This window comes from Metopolophium dirhodum, chromosome 9 (genome assembly GCF_019925205.1).
Source record: "Metopolophium dirhodum isolate CAU chromosome 9, ASM1992520v1, whole genome shotgun sequence".
NCBI classification, from domain to species: Eukaryota; Metazoa; Arthropoda; class Insecta; order Hemiptera; family Aphididae; genus Metopolophium; species Metopolophium dirhodum.
This window is the reverse complement of record NC_083568.1, coordinates 10262667-10284658: the sequence shown is the minus strand read 5'-3', so window position 1 is coordinate 10284658 and position 21992 is coordinate 10262667. Positions and strand designations below refer to the sequence as shown.

Genomic DNA, 21992 nt, shown 5'->3' with positions numbered 1-21992 from the left:
TTGGTCCCTGTAAATTGTTATCGGTTAAAATTTATTGCGATTATATTATTATATAAAGCCATAAAGGTTTGTAAAATTCGCGTATACTTAGCTCGAAATGATATGTATATTGCCATAAAACACAGGTAGACAAAATATATCATATTATGGTTGAATTTTATAATGAATTTACTGCAGCAGAAAGGATGATAGAACATCAGGTTTGTGTTTTAACAGGTAAGTATTTGTTTGTTTGCATTCCTAAACTTCTAGGTGTTATTTGAAACGGTTTTGAATAACAGAAATTATTATAATTTATAGTATACTATAAAAAAAATAATCGATTGTTGTTTATAATTTATGGTCTTAATCGATTAATCGATTAATTTTTTGGTATTAATGTAATTGATATAATAACGAATAATCGAATATTCGTAAGTCGATATATTTTAACGATCAATCACCAACTACCCATAACAGACCGATTAACCGATTATTTTAACGATTAATCGATTTTTCGAATATAAACTATTATTTAAAAATAATCATTTAATCGATTAAATTATCAATAAAAAAACGATTAATTGATATAATCGCGCACCACTAGTACTGGGTACTATCAGGTGCAAATGCCCAATTTTTAAAAATATTGATAATATTGAATTTAGAAAAACGTGGGCACAGCCCATTAGCACCCGGAAGCCGGAATTCCCGAGTCCCGACTATGGTTATCCAAAATATAATACAATTATTATTTACATAATATAACATATATAAATATATTACATAATTTACATTCAATACTTTTAAATCCATCAAGGAAACGAAGAAGCTGACAAACATAATATGTATGGTAAAATATTACACATACCTAGTTTCAAGCTGGGTCGTATATATAGTTCCCTTATCGAATTTCCTGTTCAGTGCATTTTCTGTAGAAAAAATAACAATTCTTATCGTCTGTATTCTATAACACCTATTAAAAAAACTGTATACCTATTATAGGCGCCTGCCATAAAAACAACATTTTTAATAACATTTTTTTCAATAATTTTTATTCAGTAAAATTTCAAAACAGTAATAAAAAATTATATTTACCTAGTAGGTAAGTATTAGTGGGTATTTTCTTGGTGAGGACTTGAATTTGGGTGGGTGGGGGTTTATACTCTATAGTCTCATATATCTCTCTATTTGCATGATTACCTATTATAATCAATCTCTTGGCCGAAATATAGCTTATGCGTCTTATGCTATAATAAAATAGGTTGTGTCCGCTAAGATATTTGAAAAGTTAGTTGGCATATCGTATTGATTGATTGTACTATTTATGAAGATTCAATAATAAAATGGACAGCGATTTCTATAATATAATATGGTATTCGGGCTTCAGGCACAATTTCCTTTGTTTCGTTTACTTTTATGCTGTATAATAGTAGACGACGGTGTATAGGTAGTAGATACTATTACTTTTTAGTATAGTATTTATTATTAACCGTGACAAATGATTGCATATTTTAATAAACGACTGAGTAATACGTATTAGAAACGCTGTTGTTTACATTTATTCACATTTTTTTCTTTATTTACACTATTAATTGCTGCGTTCACAATACTCTCAAAAAATACTGAGAAATTACTGCTAGCTCAGTTTTGTAATAATTAATCATAGACTTTTGGCTCATATTTATAGACCAACGAGAATACTTTTTGGACGCCTAACATTATTCGAATAATAAAATAAAAACGTATGACTTTATAACAACTATGACGCCACTGCCGCTATATTTACATGCGTGGCTGTCGACTCGTAATCTAAATAGTCAGTTGGTCGGTTCATAGAAATTTGTCCTACGTCGTCTATATTTTAAGTAAACCCAAAGTAAAGTTTATAAAATTGAAAATTGAGATAAGCAAATGGTTTTTTTCCTAAATATTTGTTGCAAAAATTAAGTTATCATTAATTTTTATTTTTATTTAAATAACTTCATTATTTTATAATTTAATTTGCCTACAACAGTTTGGTATGACAACAATATTAGTGAGTTACATTATTGTTGTTCACGATTTTAAAGTTCAATTTTTTTTAAACTTTGAACCTATACCTACCTATTTTATTTTTAAATAGAAGTATCCGAAATCAGTTTGGTATATAATCGGAAATGAGTTTTGCGAAAGATTTAGTTATTTTGGACTTAAAGGTATTTTGTATAACTATATAAATATAATATATCTTTAATAACACTTATTAGTTATGCATTATTAATAATTGTTTTTAGCTGTATTGGTTTTATTTTTCACAACAATACAAGAATATGACCATGATACTTCCACGATTATATTTCATATGTTTTTAGTCTGTGCATACTTATCACCATTGTTTGGTGCCATCATCGCAGATTCGTATTGGGGGAAATATAAGTAAGTGAAATTAACAGAACAATAGCCTCTAAAATATTAGCCAAGTAAATATCATGTATATATTATCATAATGGGTGTGTTATCAATTCCAAAAACATGTTTAAGGGTCCTCATGGGCTTACTGCTTATAGTGACTTAGGCCGCAGACAAAAGAAGAATTCGCCCTCCTTGAAATTGCTCAAAAGACGCCACGACTTGAAATCAATATTATATAATTAAATGTTGTAGTTAACTTTAAGTAGTTAATTTAAATTGTGTACAGAGCGAAGAATGTATATTAATTGTACAATGTATATGTGTGCTTTTTTACATATGACAGTCGTCCAATTGTATATGAAAATGATTATATGCTTCAATCTTCCACTTCGAGAAGGTTGTTTATAATTCAATCTTGTTTTTATCATGGTTAAGAATAGGAAAATTCCAAAACTTTCCTTAATAATCGGTAAAAACTAACAAAAAATAATATCGAATGAGATGAAATTTCGGCAACACTGACAAAATTGATTTATTTGTTGTAATACTCAAAGTATAATATATAACCACAGAGCCTTGAAACTACCATAACAAATTTTTTATTACCTATTTCTGTACATTATTTAATTTTCAAAATATTTTAGCAATATCTTTTGAGCTATTTTAAATCTTCAACTTTTTTTTGAATGTGTTGATAACATTTTTGTTTCTGGGTCAAAAAACTTGAAATTGTAGTACGAACTTCCTCAAACCACACACTCTAAAAATATCAACATTTGTTTATAGTTACAATTCTGATGGTACGATGTTAGTGGCGTCGGTGAAACAGGTCAGTACCCGTATCAACTCCCAAGAATTATTGAATTCAGTATTAAATTTACATTCAAAAGTTATCTACGTCATAGCATGGGGTTTAAAAACAATTTCATGCAATACAATTTTACATTATTAAATACATTAAATATGTATATTATACAAAAAAATAATACAACATGTTATTTCTAACATGCAAATAATTAGCAATAAACTATCCTTCATTGGTAATTTGATTAAATACTTCATTTAGTCGACTACTTTTATATTACCTAATAAATAATAAGTAGTAACTAATTAATATTCAATTTTTTCAATATCGTATTTGCATTTTACTTATTTTTTTAAATTTCATATTATTATAAATGTATTTTGTCAATGAATAATACCTATGTTTAATTTTACAGAACCATCTTTATCTTGTCTATTGTACATGCAATAGGAAATATCTTGGTGGCTGTTGCATCATTTGTCACTTCGATAAGTTTAAATTTTCAAAGGTATGGTAAAACATGTAAATTATAAATACTGACTCGACTTGATAACTGATGTTGGAATAAATATAATTTTTGTTTAGTCTTGAAAAATTATATTAATAGATTTATATATTAATTATATATTTATAGTTCATTATATTTTAGTTTTACTGCGGCATTGTGATATATTTTGCATAATTTTATGTCAATTATAGACAAATATTCTAGTATACTATAATATATATTTTTTTAAATAGAATATGCATATTGCTTATACAATAATTAAGTTTATAACGATATAGGTACTAAAATTAAAATCTATATATTAATTACTATTAAAATAATTGGTTGAATGGTTCAGATGAATTTTTTATGACCATTAAAAGTTGTTTCAAAACTTTGAAACTTTAGTAAATGTATTAAGTATGCTGCAGAAAAATCTCTGATTTTATTAGAATAAGCTTGTATCTATATTATTATGGGCTGTGCAGATATCAAAATTGCATTTTTATCTCTTTACAGATTATTTACGATAATTGGTCTACTGTTAACATCAATTGGAGCAGGTGGTATAAAACCGTGCGTCTCTTCTTTTGGTGGTGACCAGTTTGTAGTACCAGATCAAGAGGATCATCTGCGAAAGTTCTTTTCTGTATTTTACTTTACTATTAATGCGGGGTCATTGTTATCGACGTTCATTACACCAGAACTGAGGAAATCAGTTCAGTGTTTTGGAAAAGATTCATGTTTTCCATTAGCATTTGGGGTTCCTGCTATTCTTATGTTGATTTCAATAGGTATAACATTTAGTAGACTTCATAATTCGTTGAAAGCTTGAGGAACTACTGGAATATCTACATATTGTTTATTAAAAAAATATTAATTCTATGATGTACCATTCATATTAATTCTGCTTATAAATTAATAATATATATGGCTTAATTAACAATAAAAAAAAATATTAGTTATGATAGGTATTAGTAATCATGGTATATTAATATTTATTTTTTTTTTATGAATCTAAAGTATTCTTTGTAAGTGGGAAAAACCTGTATAAGATCAAGAAACCCGTGTCCAGTATCATCACAACTTCAATTGGATGCATGTTTGTAAGGGCATTAAAATAGCTTTTACCAATCATATATTTAGTTTGATTTATACCTATGATAAGTTATAATACCATCATGCTAATTATATAAATTATGTATATCTATATAGATTTACAAAAAATATTGAATATTATATTATTATCGTTTTTCATAAAAGTATGCGTTGAAAAAAAAAATAACTGCTTCATCAAATGAAACGAAAAGAAATGATTGGTTAGAATATGCAGATGATAAGTACAATACACATAAAATATCAGAATTGAGATCAGCGTTGGACGTTATGTATTTGTTAATTCCAATCCCGTTGTTTTATACACTTTTTGATCAACAAGTAAGTTACTTCATAAAATATGTTAGTTAAAAAAATTAAATCGATAAAGTCTCCATACGTATCCGCCCGACTTTTCGGTATCGACCGTACCTATATAATTCTATTATTATTATTATTAGTAAATTATTCATTTTGTATTGGATTAATGAATCGAAACAATAAAAACATCCCTGTATCTGAAGATAAATTATTTAATATTTTAATTACGTTTTTCACGACTATTATGGCATCAATAACCACCTATAAATTATGTTTCATTTTATGTCTTTTTTTGGATACAAAATACAAATGTAAAAAAAAAAATCATAATAATATAGATATAATATATATTTGCAATAATTCAAATAATTTATATTTTAAGGGGTCTCGTTGGACATTACAAGGAACTCTCATGAACGGCAAGATAGAATTTTTGAACTGGTCCATCAAGCCTGATCAAATACATTTAATTAATCCGTTGTTTGTTTTGATATTCATACCACTCTTTAATGGTGTAGTCTATCCAATTTTGTATAAGATTGGTATAAATACACCTTTAAAAAAAGTCACTCTAGGTGGAATATTTGCTGCATCGTCGTTTGTATGTTCTGCTGTCGTGCAGTATATTATTACTGTAAGTACCTAATTACTCATTAATAATTATTATAAAATCTGCGTATGAATATATTTTAAACAATATAATATGAATCTTAAAGTCTCCTTCTCAAAACATCTCATCTAAAATGATTCGTGTTCCATACTTCTATAGTTCTATCTTCCATGGCAGTTTAATTGTTTCTTTAGTAATTAGTATTTATCTATTGTTTTATACTTTTAAGTCATGTACATTATTTAAAGCAATATATTGGCCAGGTAATATAAATCTTTATAGGAAGTTTAAAGTTACTATAACTGCTAAAAGCACATTTTTTAATATCTTTAATATCCCGGACGCTGTAAACTAGTGTTTAGTAAACACTAAATACTTAATAATATATTATATTAATAGGTGCGTAAACCGGTAAACGATAATTTTACAATATTAAGTATTTTAATTTCTAAAACTATTAAGTATATTTTATGAATAATGCATCTCTATACTATTGACTTTATTATAATGCATTTGCATCTGTATTTGCTTCGCTACAGTCGTTAAATAAATATTATGAAAAAATCATGAACTCATTTTACGTATTGGTACCAAATATTTTTCAAACTATAAAAAAGGTTAAATAAAAAACATCGATAAACATTCGTAAATATTCTTATATTTACACCAAGCATTTTTTTTAAGCATGATATGCTAGTGACTTGTAAATGATAGATTATATTAGATTATATTATTATATAATACTAGATTATTAAGTACCTAAGTATAATATAAATTGTAACATTTACTACTCTGTTGTAACTGTGCACGAAATCTTCATGACAAGTAGGTAGATTATCATATGTTTACCTAACATAAATATTATTGATCGATCATTAAAACAGGCTTATAATATCTTAATGGCTTTAATAATAAATATTTTTATTTTTATTTAGACTACCTAGTTATTCATTTAGTCTAACACATTATTTATAATAATTCATAATCATTCTTTTTAAACTTATAAGTATACATTTTAGAAAAGGATCATAATTATAAATAAAAATAATTTTTCTTCTATTATGTTACTGTCTACATATTCAATTAGAAGGTGTCAGGCTCTCATAAAAATTACATTGTAACCTACTATACCTAGTACCGATACTTACAGGACTGACTCAAACTCGACATATCTGAAAACCATGATTCTTCCCTTAGACCAAATCCAAATATATAATATAATTAATCATGAACGTTTTATTTTCACAATTAATGAAAATGTAAACATCTAATTTTGTAAGATAATTCACAACATGTATCTATTTTTGTATATGTAATAATTTCAAAATTATTTTGACTACAACCTTTATTCAAATTCATAATCTGAAGTAGATTATTTATATGATCATAATTTGACGAAGGTATTACTACCAAATATATTGAAGCAATAGTATTATAAACAGGCATTTAAATTATAGATAAGAGTATATGGTGGCAAGTGAAATGTCAATGGGAACACGTGTATCGCAATATTTATTCACTTAAATGCCCATAAAAATCTTAAAAAATTATAAATTGCAAAATAATTCATTCAATATTCGATATGTTAAATTTGTTTTACTCTGTTTGTCGACATATTAAAATCTCCGTTTAATGAATACTGAATAATTATAATTACATATCCATATTTCATATACTTTCTAAATTTCTAACTACATCTTTCTAAGGAAACAAATTGTCTCGTATCTCGTAAAGTCATAAGCACGTATAAAAAATTAACCCCAAGAAAATGCAGTATAAATCTTACATTAAATATACACACAAATAGTTTAAAAAAAGTATCAATTTCCTTGCAACATGCAAAAATGTTGTGTTATCGAGAAATAAATCAGAGAAACATAATTAATATAAATTTATTGATATTTACAATGGCATTTTTGATTTTACAGGGTCATCCCTTATTACTGCCGTCAAATGAAGGTCAATTAAGAATATACAATAATTTTGATTGCCGTGTAGCCATGTCCGGTTCTTTGGTTGGAAACTTCAGTATTGAACCATTAGATGCACTTCATATTAATTATAGTTCAGCTGTATTTAATGAAACTGATGTTCTATCTATGGACGTAAATCCTAAGTGTCAATTAAAAACGGGTACTTTGAAACAACGTGTTTTTATAGTCCAAGGAAGGGTTAGAGTTATTATGATTCTTTTGATATAATCAACCTATTTAACAAACAGATATAAAAAAATATATATTTTTTATTTAAGGTTTCATCGTATTTATTAACATCTAAAAACAATAATGATATTGAATTAAACAATTTAAGCGAATTGAGGAAATTAAGGAGTGGAAATTCAAATCTCAGGTTAGACTATTGATTTTAAGATATAGGATATAAGTACAGTATAATATTATAAAATCAATGGTAGGTAAGGTATTAACTAACAAAAAAGTAATAAGTAATAACTAAACAAAAAATGTAAATAAATATTGAATTGTTCATTTATGTACACAATTATGTGCATTTACGAGTATTGATATCTGATGATTCCAGAGTATTGAAATTAATCATTAAATTAGAATATCATACATTTATAAGATCTCACATAATATTATATTAATAATACATCGTTCATTTTAATAGGATTTCCTACAGTGATAATTTGTCCGGAAAAAGCATTACATTAAGGAATACAGATAATAAATTATCTGATATTAATAATTTTCAAGCAGTGCTATTAAACAAAAATACAAACCATGAAATACCTGTTGGAACGTAAGTGTGGTTTGTATGGTATACAGTATAATTATATTAAATTATTTCTAATCGAAATTTCTTACCTTATATTTTAGTTATGATATATACCTAGACAATGAACACATTTTGAAAAAGATAGATTTACTACCGGCTAGTGTTAATGAGTTAATATTTCACCAACGTTTTAACCTTACGGTAACTAATTTAATAGCATTATAATATTATATACTTAAACATTGTTCAGTTGACGGTTTTAAATCTTGTAATTTTAAATTTTAGAACGCCAAGTTAATTACTTTAGAAAATGGAAAATATATACATATTCTATGGCAAGTTCCTCAAACGCTTTTAATTACAGTAGCTGAAGTAATGATCATCGTTACATTATTGGAGTTTACGTTCACCCAAGTAAAATAAATATAAATAAAATAGTGAAAGCAATTAAATACATTTAATAAACGTATTTCTATATTAGTGTTATTACAATATTTTTTTAATTAGATAAAAAAGCTCATATTATATCGTATCAACTTTTAGGCTCCATTAAGTATGAAGTCTTTTATATCTGCAGCCAATTTATGTACTCAAGCAGTTGGCAATTTACTTATCGTTATTATATCTAAGATGAGATTGTTTGAGAATCAAGTAAGATGCTAGTCGAAAGACGTTGGTCAATCTAATCTAAATGTTTTATTGTTTATAGGTTCATGAATACATATTTTACGTAATATTAGTAGTTTTAGGCGTCATAATATTTATGTTGATGAGTGCCAAGTATAAATATAAATCTGTAACAGATAATCAATCTAAAGAATGAGCGATAGTATTTTAAATATTTAAATATATTTACAATATTTAGCTGCAGCAACATCAAAGATCGAAATTTAAGGTAACTCATCGAAATCTTAAAAGGATTTCACATTTTAAATTGCTCACAATATTTTATATTAATTGTTATTTGTTATTTATATTATAATTACACATTCATGTATACAATACACATATTATTATATTAATATATTGATTTATTATCATAAGATACTGTAACTTTCAACTTTGTTTATTTGTTTTTATTTAAAATCCGATGATACATCCATATACCCATAGATATACCTATAGGAAATTTGCAAATTATTCAACCACAATAAATTAAATAAGTATTATAGGTATTCAATAGAAAGTGATTAATAAAGAATAGGTTTAATCATAAATAAGCTTAAATAAATCATATAGTTTATTCATGATATAAAAGTTAATAGGTCTACCTATCTACTATCTATATCTGCTATAATACTTGTTAGGTAGGTACTATGTAATAAAATAAAAATAATGGTTTAATAGCAATTATAATGTGATTGTGTAAACTTAAAATAGGTAGGTACTTCACAGCCATTATACTTGTTCGCTCTGTACAGCTGTTTGGTCCGTGGAATAGGTATAAACACCGTTAAATTTCACCAAATTTTTAATTAAATAATACTTTGAAAAATATGTAAAATGGTTTATGAAAACATTTATTTTGTTTTCATCACGTTGTTGTCATAATTTATTAATTGAATATTACAATTTCTTTAAATTTATTTAATAAAGTTTTATAGAGAATGCAAAACAAAAATAATGTGAGTACCCTTATTATTACATTTATTATTTATATTTATATATTTGTTGACACACATGTCACCCAAATTGTTTAATAAATCCGTAGTGTTATCCAAAAGCAGTATGGTATATATTTGGAAACGAACTGTGTGAACGGTTTAGTTATTATGGACTCAAAAGTAATTATTTACACTAATATAATATCTTTCATATAAATATTAAAACGTAGGTTTAATTTTTAAATATTCATACGTTTCTAGCTACTTTGGTTTTATTTTTTACAATTATTCAAAAATACGACCATGATACTTCCACTATTATATTTCATATGTTTATGGTATTTTCATACATATCACCATTGTTTGGAGCCATCATCGCAGATTCATACTGGGGAAAATATAGGTGGGTAATAATAAAGCGATTTATTTATTATTTGTAAGTATATACATAATTTTTAAACTTGTATCGTAACATTTTTATAGTTTTACACCGTGCCGCTTAAGTCCCGAAAATGTTGCGAACTAAACGCAATTTATTATACCACCCACCCCACATGGACCATATCAGTAAACACATTTTGCAACAGTGCATATATGACACCATAAATACTATACGATAATATATAATTTTTTATAGGTCCTGACGTCCTGTTAACATATTACCCACACTCATGCCATATCAATCAGTTATCATAAAATTAATATCAAAAATCATCTAACTTGCCTCCATAAATTATTCTTAAGAGGTTTCAAACATAATAAGTGTACGATAAGCTTTTCGTGTTTACATCTCACCTAACCTCACATAATATTTTACCGGTATATTTTCCAACGTATACCTACGTTGTAAACTGGATTTATATTTGATGCACAGCGTATTAAAATAATAAATAAATATTAAAATAATCTAAATATTATATAAAAATGAATCCCTATATTTCCCTTAGGCACCCCATAACTCAAAAACGACTGGACCTATTTTTTTGATTTTTTCTTTGTTGTGTTCGTTATTATCGGGATAAGGTTTGTATGAAAGAAAAATTGAGGAAAATCCACCGGAAAAGAAGGATATCTGGATGGCGAAAATACAACAGTGGGGCCATCTGCGTCCAGGAAAAATACCAACTAAATAATAATATATTTTTGTTTATTGTATATAAGGTTGCTTTTGGTTATGATTGAATATAATTTTAGATCTGTGCATTATATTTGGTCAAAACCATATAGCTTAATAAAAATGGAATTCCTACGGTAATTTTTCGACCGTTCCCGTTCCAGGGAACCTACACGGCTACACACCATGCACATCATAAACAACGTATTAATAAAACATTCATAATGAATGATCTCGTGAATGACCTAGTGAATGACCTCGCGGGGTCTGCAATCCACCGAGGCCTACCTAAAAATATACTTCTCGCATAATCACAAGCGTGTCTCACGGGTAACGCCGGGCGGGATGGCTACGATGTAATATAATCGAACGTGTCCTGACCGACTCACTACTTGATCAACGTAGAGCCCAAATAATAAAGATAACTTGAGGCTTGCAATTTTCACGGTAGGTACCTTCGTACCAACATGTAAGTGTGCGCTATGAAAACATCTTACAAAATTCGCATTTTAAATTGGTGCTTGCATAAGTATATTAAGTCTCAAGATGATGTATGAAAACCTTGTTCTATTCGTTATTTAATATTCGGTGATTGGCGTTCAAAACTTAACAATGTTCATAATAATACCTATATTTATAATATATTTTATATTTTATTTTATTTTGTCACTTGTTATATTATAAGATATCTTTCTCAAATAATATATATATTATTTATAGATACATATATTTCTATTATGCTTACATTTCCAGAACTATCTTCATCTTGTCTATTGTACACGCAATTGGAAATATCTTAGTGGCTATTGCATCTCTTGTCACTTCAGTCAGTTTACAATTTCAGAGGTAATTTCATATATCATGATTAAATGTTTACATTAAATAAGTATCTTGTTCGGGCCGAATGGTGATTGTTATTTTTATCAAATAGAATGTACGGTAATTAGAATAATTTGTTTTTTTTCTACTTAATAAATTAAACACTTCAATTTGGTAATGACTTGAATGCCTTTTTTTAATTAGGTAGTGAATTATTTATTGATTTTTACTTTGATCACATTTGTTGGACTTTTGGGCTTGGCGATTAACCAATGCGGTTGCAGTTGTCGGTAGACTTAAGTTTTAATTTTTAAAATACAACGATCCGGCTTATGTTCTTATCTTTTAATTTGCATCCGATCGCTATTGATCGCCAAGACCGAATTACCTATTCAATTATTTTTCTTTTCGATTTTTGTATTTATGCAATATTATACTGTAATCGTATTTTTACTAAACTAAAAAATTATTTCAATTTCACTAAAAAATTGTATTATACAACTCTGCAGATCATTTACAATAATTGGTTTATTGTTAACATCAATCGGAGCCGGTGGTATAAAACCATGCGTCTCTGCTTTTGGCGGTGACCAATTTGTTCTACCAGATCAAGAAGATCGTCTGCAAATGTTCTTTTCAATATTTTACTTTGCAATCAATTTAGGGTCGTTGTTATCGTCGGCCATTACACCGGAGCTGAGGAAATCAGTTCAGTGTTTTGGCAAAGATTCATGTTTTCCATTAGCGTTTGGGGTTCCTGCTATCCTTATGGTGATGTCTATAGGTAAGATATTTACCATAAATCATAACTCGTCGATATCCTGAGGAATGACTAGAGAGCTAATAACTATATTGTTTATTAAAATGTAATCAGTTATATAATATTTAATACATAATAATATTCTGCCTATAAATTAACGAAATTATATTACTTTAACCAATTGCATAAGTGCATATACCTCCAACCTACAAGGATGAGGCTACAACAAATTAAAAGGTTATAAAGGTAGTTAACTAGGTTGTATACTTGTATAGTACACGTTTGCTATTTCTTAGCAACACTATTACAATAACATTTCGTTAAAATAGTATAGTTATACCTATAACCTTGCTATCTTGGTACCTACGACCTACGAAATACCTAGTAGGTACATACCTATAATAACTACAATAGTATATACCTACATAGCTACCCACTAATTATGAGGTATTGTTTTGCATATTTTTGTTATTGTATTTATTTACTTTAATACCTTATAAACAATATTGTGTTTTAACACTATATAAAATATTTATATTCTATTTTATTTTTTTATGAATGTTTGAGTATTCTTTGTAAGTGCCAAGAACCTGTATAAGATTATTAAACCAACGTCCAGTATCATTACTACTTCAATTGGATGCATATTTGTAAGAGTATTAAATTAATAGCTTTAAAAAATACATACCTACACTAAGTATTCATTGTTTTATATTTATATTTTATACCTGTATAAGTATAGCTATATAGGCGCAACTAGCATCAATTTGTTGTTTTTTTTTTTGGGATGGGGGGGGGGGGGGTAGGAGTAGTTCTTATATTTTCTCTTTACTAATCTGTGACCTCTACTAAGTTGATATATTTGCAATGTAATAAATATAGTTTTATAATATTAAATCAGGCGGCAAGCCTGCACATTGCACACCCCTTTTTTTCCTTTAACAATGTATTTATTAATTTCTGATTATTGGAATTTTTAAGTATATTTACTTAAGGAATAAGGTCCATACTTTCAATTATTATTTAGATTTGTTAGTACAAAATCAGCTTAATAATTTACAGTAAAACAGGTCCCTCCTCCAAGACACCAACTAGTTGCGCTTATAATTATATGGTTATAATATAACGTGTCAAATATATACATACCTGCAGTATAAATGATATAGATACAGAATATGATGAACATTATCTATATTATTGTATTATACCTTTGTATTCCATAAAAGCATGCATTGAAAAACAAAATAACCACTACTTCAAATGAAGCGAAAAGGAAAGATTGGTTGAAATATGCAAATGATAAGTACAATGCACAGCAAATATCTGAACTGAGGTCAGCATTAGCCATTATGTATTTGTTTATTCCAGTCCCAATGTTTTTCGCACTTTTTGATCAACAAGTAAGTTTTTGTTATTGTATTTATTGTGTTTTTTGTACTTGTACCCATATATTATATAATAGTAGGCACCAAACTATTTATTTCAATGTTTTATATCAAATTAACGAATCCACATAAATCATTAAATTACATTTTCACGACTATTTCTTACGTGACATCAATGATTCGCAGCTTTTAAAATTATGTTTAGCTTATGACTTCTTCTGAATACAAATGTAAAAAAAAACTAATTAAATGTATACTTGTTAAATTAATTGACGTTTTAGGGATCTCGTTGGATTTTGCAAGGAACGCTAATGAACGGCAAGATCGATTTTTTAAATTGGATTATAAAGCCTGATCAAATACATTTAATCAACCCACTGTTCGTTTTAATATTTATACCACTTTTTAATGCTATCGTCTATCCCCTTTTGTATAAAATTGGTATAAATACAGCATTACGAAAAATCAGTCTTGGTGGAATGTTTGCCGCACTGTCATTTGTCTGTGCTGCAGTTGTCCAATACACGATAACTGTAAGTACTTAATAATAATATTACATTATGTACATTTTGGCAATACAATAAAAATTGTAATAAATAGCAAAATATGACAAAATTATTACAGAAAATTGAAATCTTGAAGCACTTCTGTTTGAGCTGACCAAAATTATATCCAATGATCTCTTAAATTATTTGTTACTTTCAAAATAGCCATGGTTTTTAAATTTCCTTGAAATGGTTAACATTAGCAAAATACAAAAACGGATCGCATTCATCTAAATCAAACTATATCTATTGAAATTCAGACTAATTTTAATAAAAATCGCTAAATAGATACAGAGACCTCTTAGAGATTTTATGACAATAGTTTTAGGATTACTAAATATGTATATGTGCATTATTTTATATTTTAACCCAGCAGTGTTGAATTGTTAATTTAAAAAGAACTGATTCGTAGATCTAATTTTTAAATATTTATTTAATATATTCATAGGTACTTACAATAATAATAATTTATTAAAAATGTGTTAAACTATGTCCAAGCCGAAAAAATATGTGGTCTACCACGGTAATAATATTAATTATTATAGTATTGTATGCGGTTTACCTACATTATGTATATAACATATATATATCATATAAAAAAAATCATCTGTGAATTTTATTTTCATTTCAATTAGGAAATAGCCGTTGTATAGATTATTTTTAGTTTACATTTTGACGTCAAAACGAATACACGTAATTTTGCTCGGGAAATAGGTGTCACATTCGTTACTCAAATTTTAAAACGAATGTTTTCAGGGGCAAACCTTTGCAGTACCATCAAATGAAGGCCAATTAAGAATATACAATAATTTTGATTGCAATGCAGCCATATCCGGATCTTTGGTTGGAAACTTCAGTACTGACAAATTAGATGTACTTCATATTAATTATAGTTCAACTGTATTTAACGAAACCGATGTCTTATCCATAGACTTACATCCTACGTGCAAATTAAAAATGAGTAATTTGAAACAACATGTTTTCATCGACAAAGGAAGGGTTAGAATAGAATTATTATTATGATTTTATCAACCGGCGTTTAGCCATTAGTTAATTGTAAAAATGACAAATGTATACTTATTTAATTTAAGGTTTCGTCATATTTGTTGACGTCGAATAATGTTGATATTGAATTAAAATATTTGAACGAATTGAAGAAATTAAAGAACGGAAATTCAAATCTTAGGTAAATATCTAAGACATGGGTAAAACGTAAACCATCAAACATTTAATAACTTTTAATACATTATGTACCTACCTATTAGCATATTGGAATACATATTACGCATATAGTTTATTAGAGCATATTAATTTTAATCAGCATAGATATATAAATATATAATTATTGTGATAGTAAATAATATAATATTATTATTAAAATTTACAAGGATTTTGCATAATAATTTCTCCGACCAAAACATTGCATTAAGGAATACTAATAATAAATTGTCAGAAATAAGTTTCAAACTTTCAACGAACCAAGATCAAAATTATGAATTACCTGTCGGAACGTAAGTATTACCTACTTAATTATACTTATATTGAGTTCCTGTATACGATATACCTACGCTTAACTATTGAATTCATTTTTAACTGACATTTATACTTATTTTAGTTATGACGTATATTTGGATAATGAACATATTTTGCAAAATGTTGATTTTCTCCCTTTTAGTATTAATGATCTATTACTTTATCATAACTTTAACCACACGGTATGTAACTAATTTAAACGAAAATATAATATAAAAATTGTTGTTATAAATTGTATTATTTGCAATTTTAGAATGCCAAGTTGATCACTTTAGAAAAAGGTAAATATATCCATATTCTGTGGCAAGTTCCTCAAGCGATTTTAATTACAGTAGCTGAAGTAATGTTTGTGGTTACATTATTGGAATTCTCATTCACCCAAGTAACATAATTAATTAAATAAATAATTAGTTAAATAATTTATCAATAAACAGCTGAATGCTGATACTGGTATTAGTATTATTATTTAATTATATATTTATATAATCAATTTTTAGGCTCCATTGAGTATGAAATCATTTCTTTCAGCAGCCAATTTGTGTACAACAGCGTTTGGAAATTTACTTATAGTTCTTATCTCGAGAATGGGACTATTTGAAAATCAAGTATGATATTACTATATAAGTGATAACTGATAAGCAGTGAATGTATTGTTATTTGTTTTCTACATTTTTTTTAGGGTCATGAGTTCTTATTTTATGCAGTTTTAATGGTTTTGGATATGATACTTTTTATGGTAATGAGCACCAAATACAAGTATAGATGTATAAACACCCAATGAACCTAAAGAATAAACAGAAGATTTTAAATGTACTTAAGGAAAGACGTAGTTTTGCCATTAAATATATGTAAATACCTATTAAACTATAATATAAATAAACATGTTTGTCATCATAATTAGTACGAGTATATCGAATTTATTGTACATAGGTTTCAATACATATTGACATATTTTACTAGGTAGGTATAGCTAATAGGTATAGTGTATACAAATTACAAGGTAGATTTATAGGCATGAATAAGTTTGATATATCTAATAAAATCTTAAATTTCTCATGACAGGTGAGAAATAAAACAATATTGTATAATATTATAAGAACCTATATTTTTTTTTTTTACAAATTAATAAAACAATTTTTTTGTGCATATAGGTTCACATAATTATAACTAACAAATTTAATATACTATACAATCATCAATATTTTTCAACTTTCATTAATTGTTATTTTATAAAAAATATAACAATTTATAAAGACAAACAAAAGGTACCTAGTATAGGTTTAGGTAGGTATATTTTATTTACTTATAAAACGACGAATAAAGTTGTGGAGATATACGTTTAAAATCTTGATCACTAAGCATAGACCATTTGTCCAATCCTAAAGATAACGAAATTTCTTCTTCTACTATTTCGTACGATGTGCTGGACTTTTTCAACCATTGATAAAACTCATCCGACCAATCATTTTGTCGTGGCCAATCGCATCGTAAGATAACAGCATTGCGACGGACGTGTAAAAACTTTAACGAGTGACCATAGTATGAAATCAATAACAATGTGCACGTAGATATTTTTTCTCTAATCATCTACGAGTAAAATACAATTATGATTGTGAACAAATATTTCTCGAAAGAATAAACTCACCAAGGTATCCAGCTTAGGACAAAACTGGACTAGGTTTACCAAGGTCGTGTCAATTCGCTCTTTGAACGACGATGGTTGATAGAATTTCGGGAGTTCCAGATAACCAAACGTCAGCAATCGATCAGAGTACAATTCGATTGCTTTATTTAAAATTTCAGTGCTCATCTACATGTATAAATTCAAATAAAGCTTTTTAACGTATATGGTATATTTACACACGATACACTATATGTGTATATATTATTTTGTATTGCTAACCCGCATGTTTGGTGATTTATAAATTATGCTTGAAACTGGTGAACTAGGTTGCCATAAAATCTGTCTTTCTCGGATGGATTCCACCCTGAGATGTACTTTTAACGTTGGGTTTGTCTTAACACAATGTTTCCAGTCGAACGAGTTCATGGGTTCGATGTCAATGGGCGTGTAACGGTTTTGGAGTATGTGCAAGTGACTGAGTCTGATTTGACTCAGCATTAACAACAAATCGCTACCTAGGTTCTGAGGACTAATCACTAATATCTATAAACAAACGAAAATTAGATATCTCGTTATTCATTGGTCCGTAGTCTATAGATATCTAGTAGACTTCAAAACTGCAATAATAGGTATTATTATAGACATCGCTATATTATTTGAATTAAAGACTTTTAAAGAGTGTTGCGAACCTGTTTGTACCTGTAAATTAATAAAGGCTCCAGGGTGGAGCAACTGACATTGGTATTTAGTAGTATTCACCAACACTAAGGTTCTCAACGTGGTGCAACAGTAGAAACACACTTGGTCCAATAACGTCTGCGCGTCTTCGTTGTCCAGCATCAAATCGATCAGCTCCAATCTCACAAGTGCCGGCAAGTTTCCCATCAATCTTTTTAACGCTTCCAAGAGCTTACCTAAATATAACTACATATCGTCAAGACGTGAACTTGTACGTAGGTATAGGTATAGTATTGAATAATAGTAAAATGATATATTTAACAACAAATAGGCACTTTACAGCGAATACAAACCTCCTGTGCCGTACAAAACCGATTCGTCGATACGTGACGTTGCCATGTTGCACGGGAATGTGTACTGTAATGTGCTTATTCTCGATCCTACTCCTTGGCCATGTTCCGCATAGAACGATATCATGTTCATGAACTCGTATAGGTTATAAAAATTGGTAATCGGCTTGAACACCAGAACTTTGACGTAACGGCCAATGGACTGAAGGCACAATTGCACCCGTAGATGATCTAACATGTACTGAATCATGACAACAACAAAAATGTAATGCAACGACGGTTTAGGTATATACTTTAAGAATAATATGCACAGTTAACAGTATAAGAATCGTTTGTATCGTTCAATAAAATATTTATATGTATATACGAGATTTTTGTATGATTAAATCGGTACTTTCTTTGTTTTTGTTTCGGAAAATCTATTGATTGTATTTTCTGTTTGGATGAATTAATGGGATCGATGAACATTTAACTCGGTATTTATCTCAAACCTATATTACGTACGAAAAAAAACGTTGCATCTATATAACGAAATTGTCCATTTAATTATGAAGGTATTTGATTTTTTAAAAGTGCATGGTTGCTATTAGAAAATATTGTACCTACCTATCGATAATAATACCGTCTAATTTTATTATTTCATCTTGCATAGAAACTGGCACATGAATATGTAGAAGCTATTAGTAAACATATGAATCTATAATGAATAGTATAGAAAGTAGTAAATATATAATTCGTTCGAAATGGTTTTTCATTATCCTTCAATCGTAACATTAAGATAGCACGGCGTTAAAGATAGGCAACCATACATGCACCAAACCACCAAAACCCATCGCCCCGGTACATCGGCTGTAGGTACATATTTTACACTTTTTTGCGGATATTTTAATACGTTGGGTCGTAACTCGTAGCATATTTATATAAAATTATTACAAATAATTTAATTTTAACTTTAGAGGACCGAGAAATGTATTGATTTTACAATGATGTGTATTAAATCTGAAGTAGTTAGTACATCATACGTTTTATTTCACAAAGTTTATTTTATCAGTCAAAAAGTCTGAAAATGTAATACGTGTTTTATCATAAGTTTTTCTTATAGAAATAAATAATTTAAAAAAAATTGAAGACACATTGGTAGTCAGATACTTCTTATAAGGTATATTGATAAAAAATAATGATTTTAGTTATTTTTCTGTTGGTAAATCAAAAAATATTAACTAGAAACTTGAAATATTCTATTATTATTTTCTATAATGGTTTCTTTGATAATTTTTTTTTCTGATCGTATCGTCACAGTGGAGTAAAGGTTGAACCATTTGCACAACACTTACTCCCTCTATGACATTTTGAAAATAGTTATTTATATCCAATGATGGGCAAATTAATGATTTTTGTTAACTCAGTTAAGTTAAAAGTTAATACAGATTTTTTTATATAAAATGCTAGCGTACTTTATTTTTACCAACCCAAAACTAAATTATAGACTATAGTGTTTATACTTTATACAGTATTTCCAATTTCTATGTAGTATGTATTTCATAGAAGTTTTTCGTTTTTAAAAAAGAACATAAGTTACCTATCTAATAAGTAAGGTTAGATAACATTTTTAATTTTAAACAATTCACAGTAAATATGTTTTGACATAAAAACGAAATATACTGAACAAGGAAATGTAAATTAAAAAAAAAATAAATCAACATAACTTACTTCTTAAAATTAAATATAATTTGTTAATTGTACATTAATTAAAAAAGAAATTTAGAACTTTGTTTATACCACAAACTTATTCACACCATTCTATAGTATGTCAGTATTGATTTATGAGTTAAAAATAATAATACAATTTTATGTATTTTAAAACAATTAACTAGGGGAATAGCTGCCCTGACTACGATTTAGATATAAGCCAGCCCCCTATGGGTTATTTAAAATTAATAGTTTTGTTAAGTAGGCTGTAACCCTCCAGAATCTTAACCCTAGTTGCACCTATGCATACCCCCTCTTCTCAGAATCATTTTTGTTTAGTGATTCTTATTTTATTTCAAACTTAATATAGTTATTACAGTGACCTACTCAATGACAAAGTATATTCAAAAGTCAAACCTACAGCAGTCCTATTTTTTATTTTATGCTTCTCAAGTAAATTAATAATTAAGAAACGCTATCAGAGACACAAAGCAAACACAGGAAGGAGTGAAGGACCAAGTTTTTAGATTGGATTGTAGCAATAAATTAAAAATTAAAAAAGTCCAACACAATTATTCTATGTTCATGTTCTAACAAATATGAACTAACTACTTATTATAAGTATAATATATTGTAAATTTATTTGTATTTGTTATCATAATAGTCTTAAATTGTGACAATAATGTAATTATGTAAAAATGTTGAAAAGTTTCCCGTTTAAAGGAATATAACTATCTAGATATTTAGACATGATATATTTACTCTATGATATAGATTTAATTGACTTGTTTAGTTTAAATAATATCTTACAGATATACATATAATAAGTAGCTTAATGTACTGAATAGATACACTTACCTGCCATCCTGAATAATAGTTAAACTTTCTCCGAGTGAGGGTCGTATCGTCAAAAACAAACGTATGCCATGAATATGGTAAATTAAAAACTGAATTCCACAATCTGCATGTTTTTGAAGCGTTATGTTTAGCTCCAACGTCCAGAAACGAAAAAATATTTTCAAGTAACAAATCTGGTAAATTATTCCAATCCCCTTTGTACTTGACGGTGGTTCTTCCAGTTTTCAGTAATTTTACTTCTAAAAAATAGTCAAGAACCAATTTTTACACACTTATACAATATTATACATTTATAGTTTATACAAACTTGGTTTTTTAATGAGCGTTTTATTATTTTCTTCATTTTGCAAGTCCATATTCAATGTGTTAATGTATATACATTTTAAACACCGGTAAGTGTACATACACTCAATTGGGGCCAATAAACCATTTTGGCACTAGTTCAACATGTTCTACATATGTGTGTATAGCACAGATTGTCTATATTTAACACAAACCTCTTAAATTTTTTCCGGTCTTTGCTTTATCATCATTATTCTATTTACGTTATTATGTTCAAGCAACTATTATCAGACAAACTAACTGTTATGTAAATAAATAAATAAA

At 27.6% G+C, this 21992-nt stretch overlaps 3 protein-coding genes across 3 annotated transcripts; 2 read left to right on the top strand and 1 right to left on the bottom strand.

Moving 5' to 3' along the window:
• Positions 1 to 1762: 1762 nt before the first annotated feature.
• On the top strand, positions 1763 to 9480 carry LOC132952972 (peptide transporter family 1-like). The gene is made up of 15 exons (XM_061025505.1): positions 1763 to 2017; positions 2105 to 2177; positions 2256 to 2397; positions 3594 to 3686; positions 4185 to 4459; positions 4689 to 4771; positions 4929 to 5102; positions 5464 to 5715; positions 7620 to 7862; positions 7943 to 8040; positions 8320 to 8451; positions 8529 to 8628; positions 8713 to 8841; positions 8971 to 9078; positions 9137 to 9480. Exons 1-15 carry the CDS (start codon positions 2003 to 2005, stop codon positions 9248 to 9250), a joined length of 2031 nt encoding a protein of 676 aa, XP_060881488.1. The 5' UTR covers positions 1763 to 2002; the 3' UTR covers positions 9251 to 9480.
• A 140-nt stretch (positions 9481 to 9620) lies between these two features.
• On the top strand, positions 9621 to 17098 carry LOC132952973 (peptide transporter family 1-like). The gene is made up of 15 exons (XM_061025506.1): positions 9621 to 10052; positions 10139 to 10211; positions 10293 to 10434; positions 11899 to 11991; positions 12474 to 12748; positions 13292 to 13374; positions 13951 to 14124; positions 14391 to 14642; positions 15411 to 15653; positions 15746 to 15840; positions 16043 to 16165; positions 16270 to 16369; positions 16441 to 16569; positions 16685 to 16792; positions 16867 to 17098. Exons 1-15 carry the CDS (start codon positions 10035 to 10037, stop codon positions 16966 to 16968), a joined length of 2010 nt encoding a protein of 669 aa, XP_060881489.1. The 5' UTR covers positions 9621 to 10034; the 3' UTR covers positions 16969 to 17098.
• Positions 17025 to 21930, bottom strand: LOC132952974 (F-box/LRR-repeat protein 21). The gene is made up of 7 exons (XM_061025507.1): positions 21694 to 21930; positions 21387 to 21625; positions 18843 to 19080; positions 18511 to 18725; positions 18091 to 18354; positions 17833 to 17997; positions 17025 to 17774 (listed from the first exon to the last, which is right to left on the bottom strand). The coding sequence occupies exons 1-7, from the start codon at positions 21788 to 21790 to the stop codon at positions 17487 to 17489; spliced, it is 1506 nt and encodes a 501-aa protein (XP_060881490.1). The 5' UTR covers positions 21791 to 21930; the 3' UTR covers positions 17025 to 17486.
• Between the last annotated feature and the right edge of the window lie 62 nt (positions 21931 to 21992).

What these genes read in the sequence shown, in the direction of transcription:
- LOC132952972 (XM_061025505.1), top strand. An exon ending in TAGTTATTTTGGACTTAAAG is followed by an intron (nt 2,178 to 2,255) that starts GTATTTTGTATA and finishes AATTGTTTTTAG; the next exon opens with CTGTATTGGTTTTATTTTTC. An exon ending in TGAGATTGTTTGAGAATCAA is followed by an intron (nt 9,079 to 9,136) that starts GTAAGATGCTAG and finishes TATTGTTTATAG; the next exon opens with GTTCATGAATACATATTTTA.
- LOC132952973 (XM_061025506.1), top strand. An exon ending in TCGCACTTTTTGATCAACAA is followed by an intron (nt 14,125 to 14,390) that starts GTAAGTTTTTGT and finishes TTGACGTTTTAG; the next exon opens with GGATCTCGTTGGATTTTGCA. An exon ending in TATGAATTACCTGTCGGAAC is followed by an intron (nt 16,166 to 16,269) that starts GTAAGTATTACC and finishes TACTTATTTTAG; the next exon opens with TTATGACGTATATTTGGATA.
- LOC132952974 (XM_061025507.1), bottom strand. Translation starts at nt 21,790, where the DNA reads ATGTACACTTACCGGTGTTTAAAATGTATATACATTAACACATTGAAT. An exon ending in ACTATTATTCAGGATGGCAG is followed by an intron (nt 19,081 to 21,386) that starts GTAAGTGTATCT and finishes GTCATGATTCAG; the next exon opens with TACATGTTAGATCATCTACG. An exon ending in GTCCTAAGCTGGATACCTTG is followed by an intron (nt 17,775 to 17,832) that starts GTGAGTTTATTC and finishes TTTTACTCGTAG; the next exon opens with ATGATTAGAGAAAAAATATC.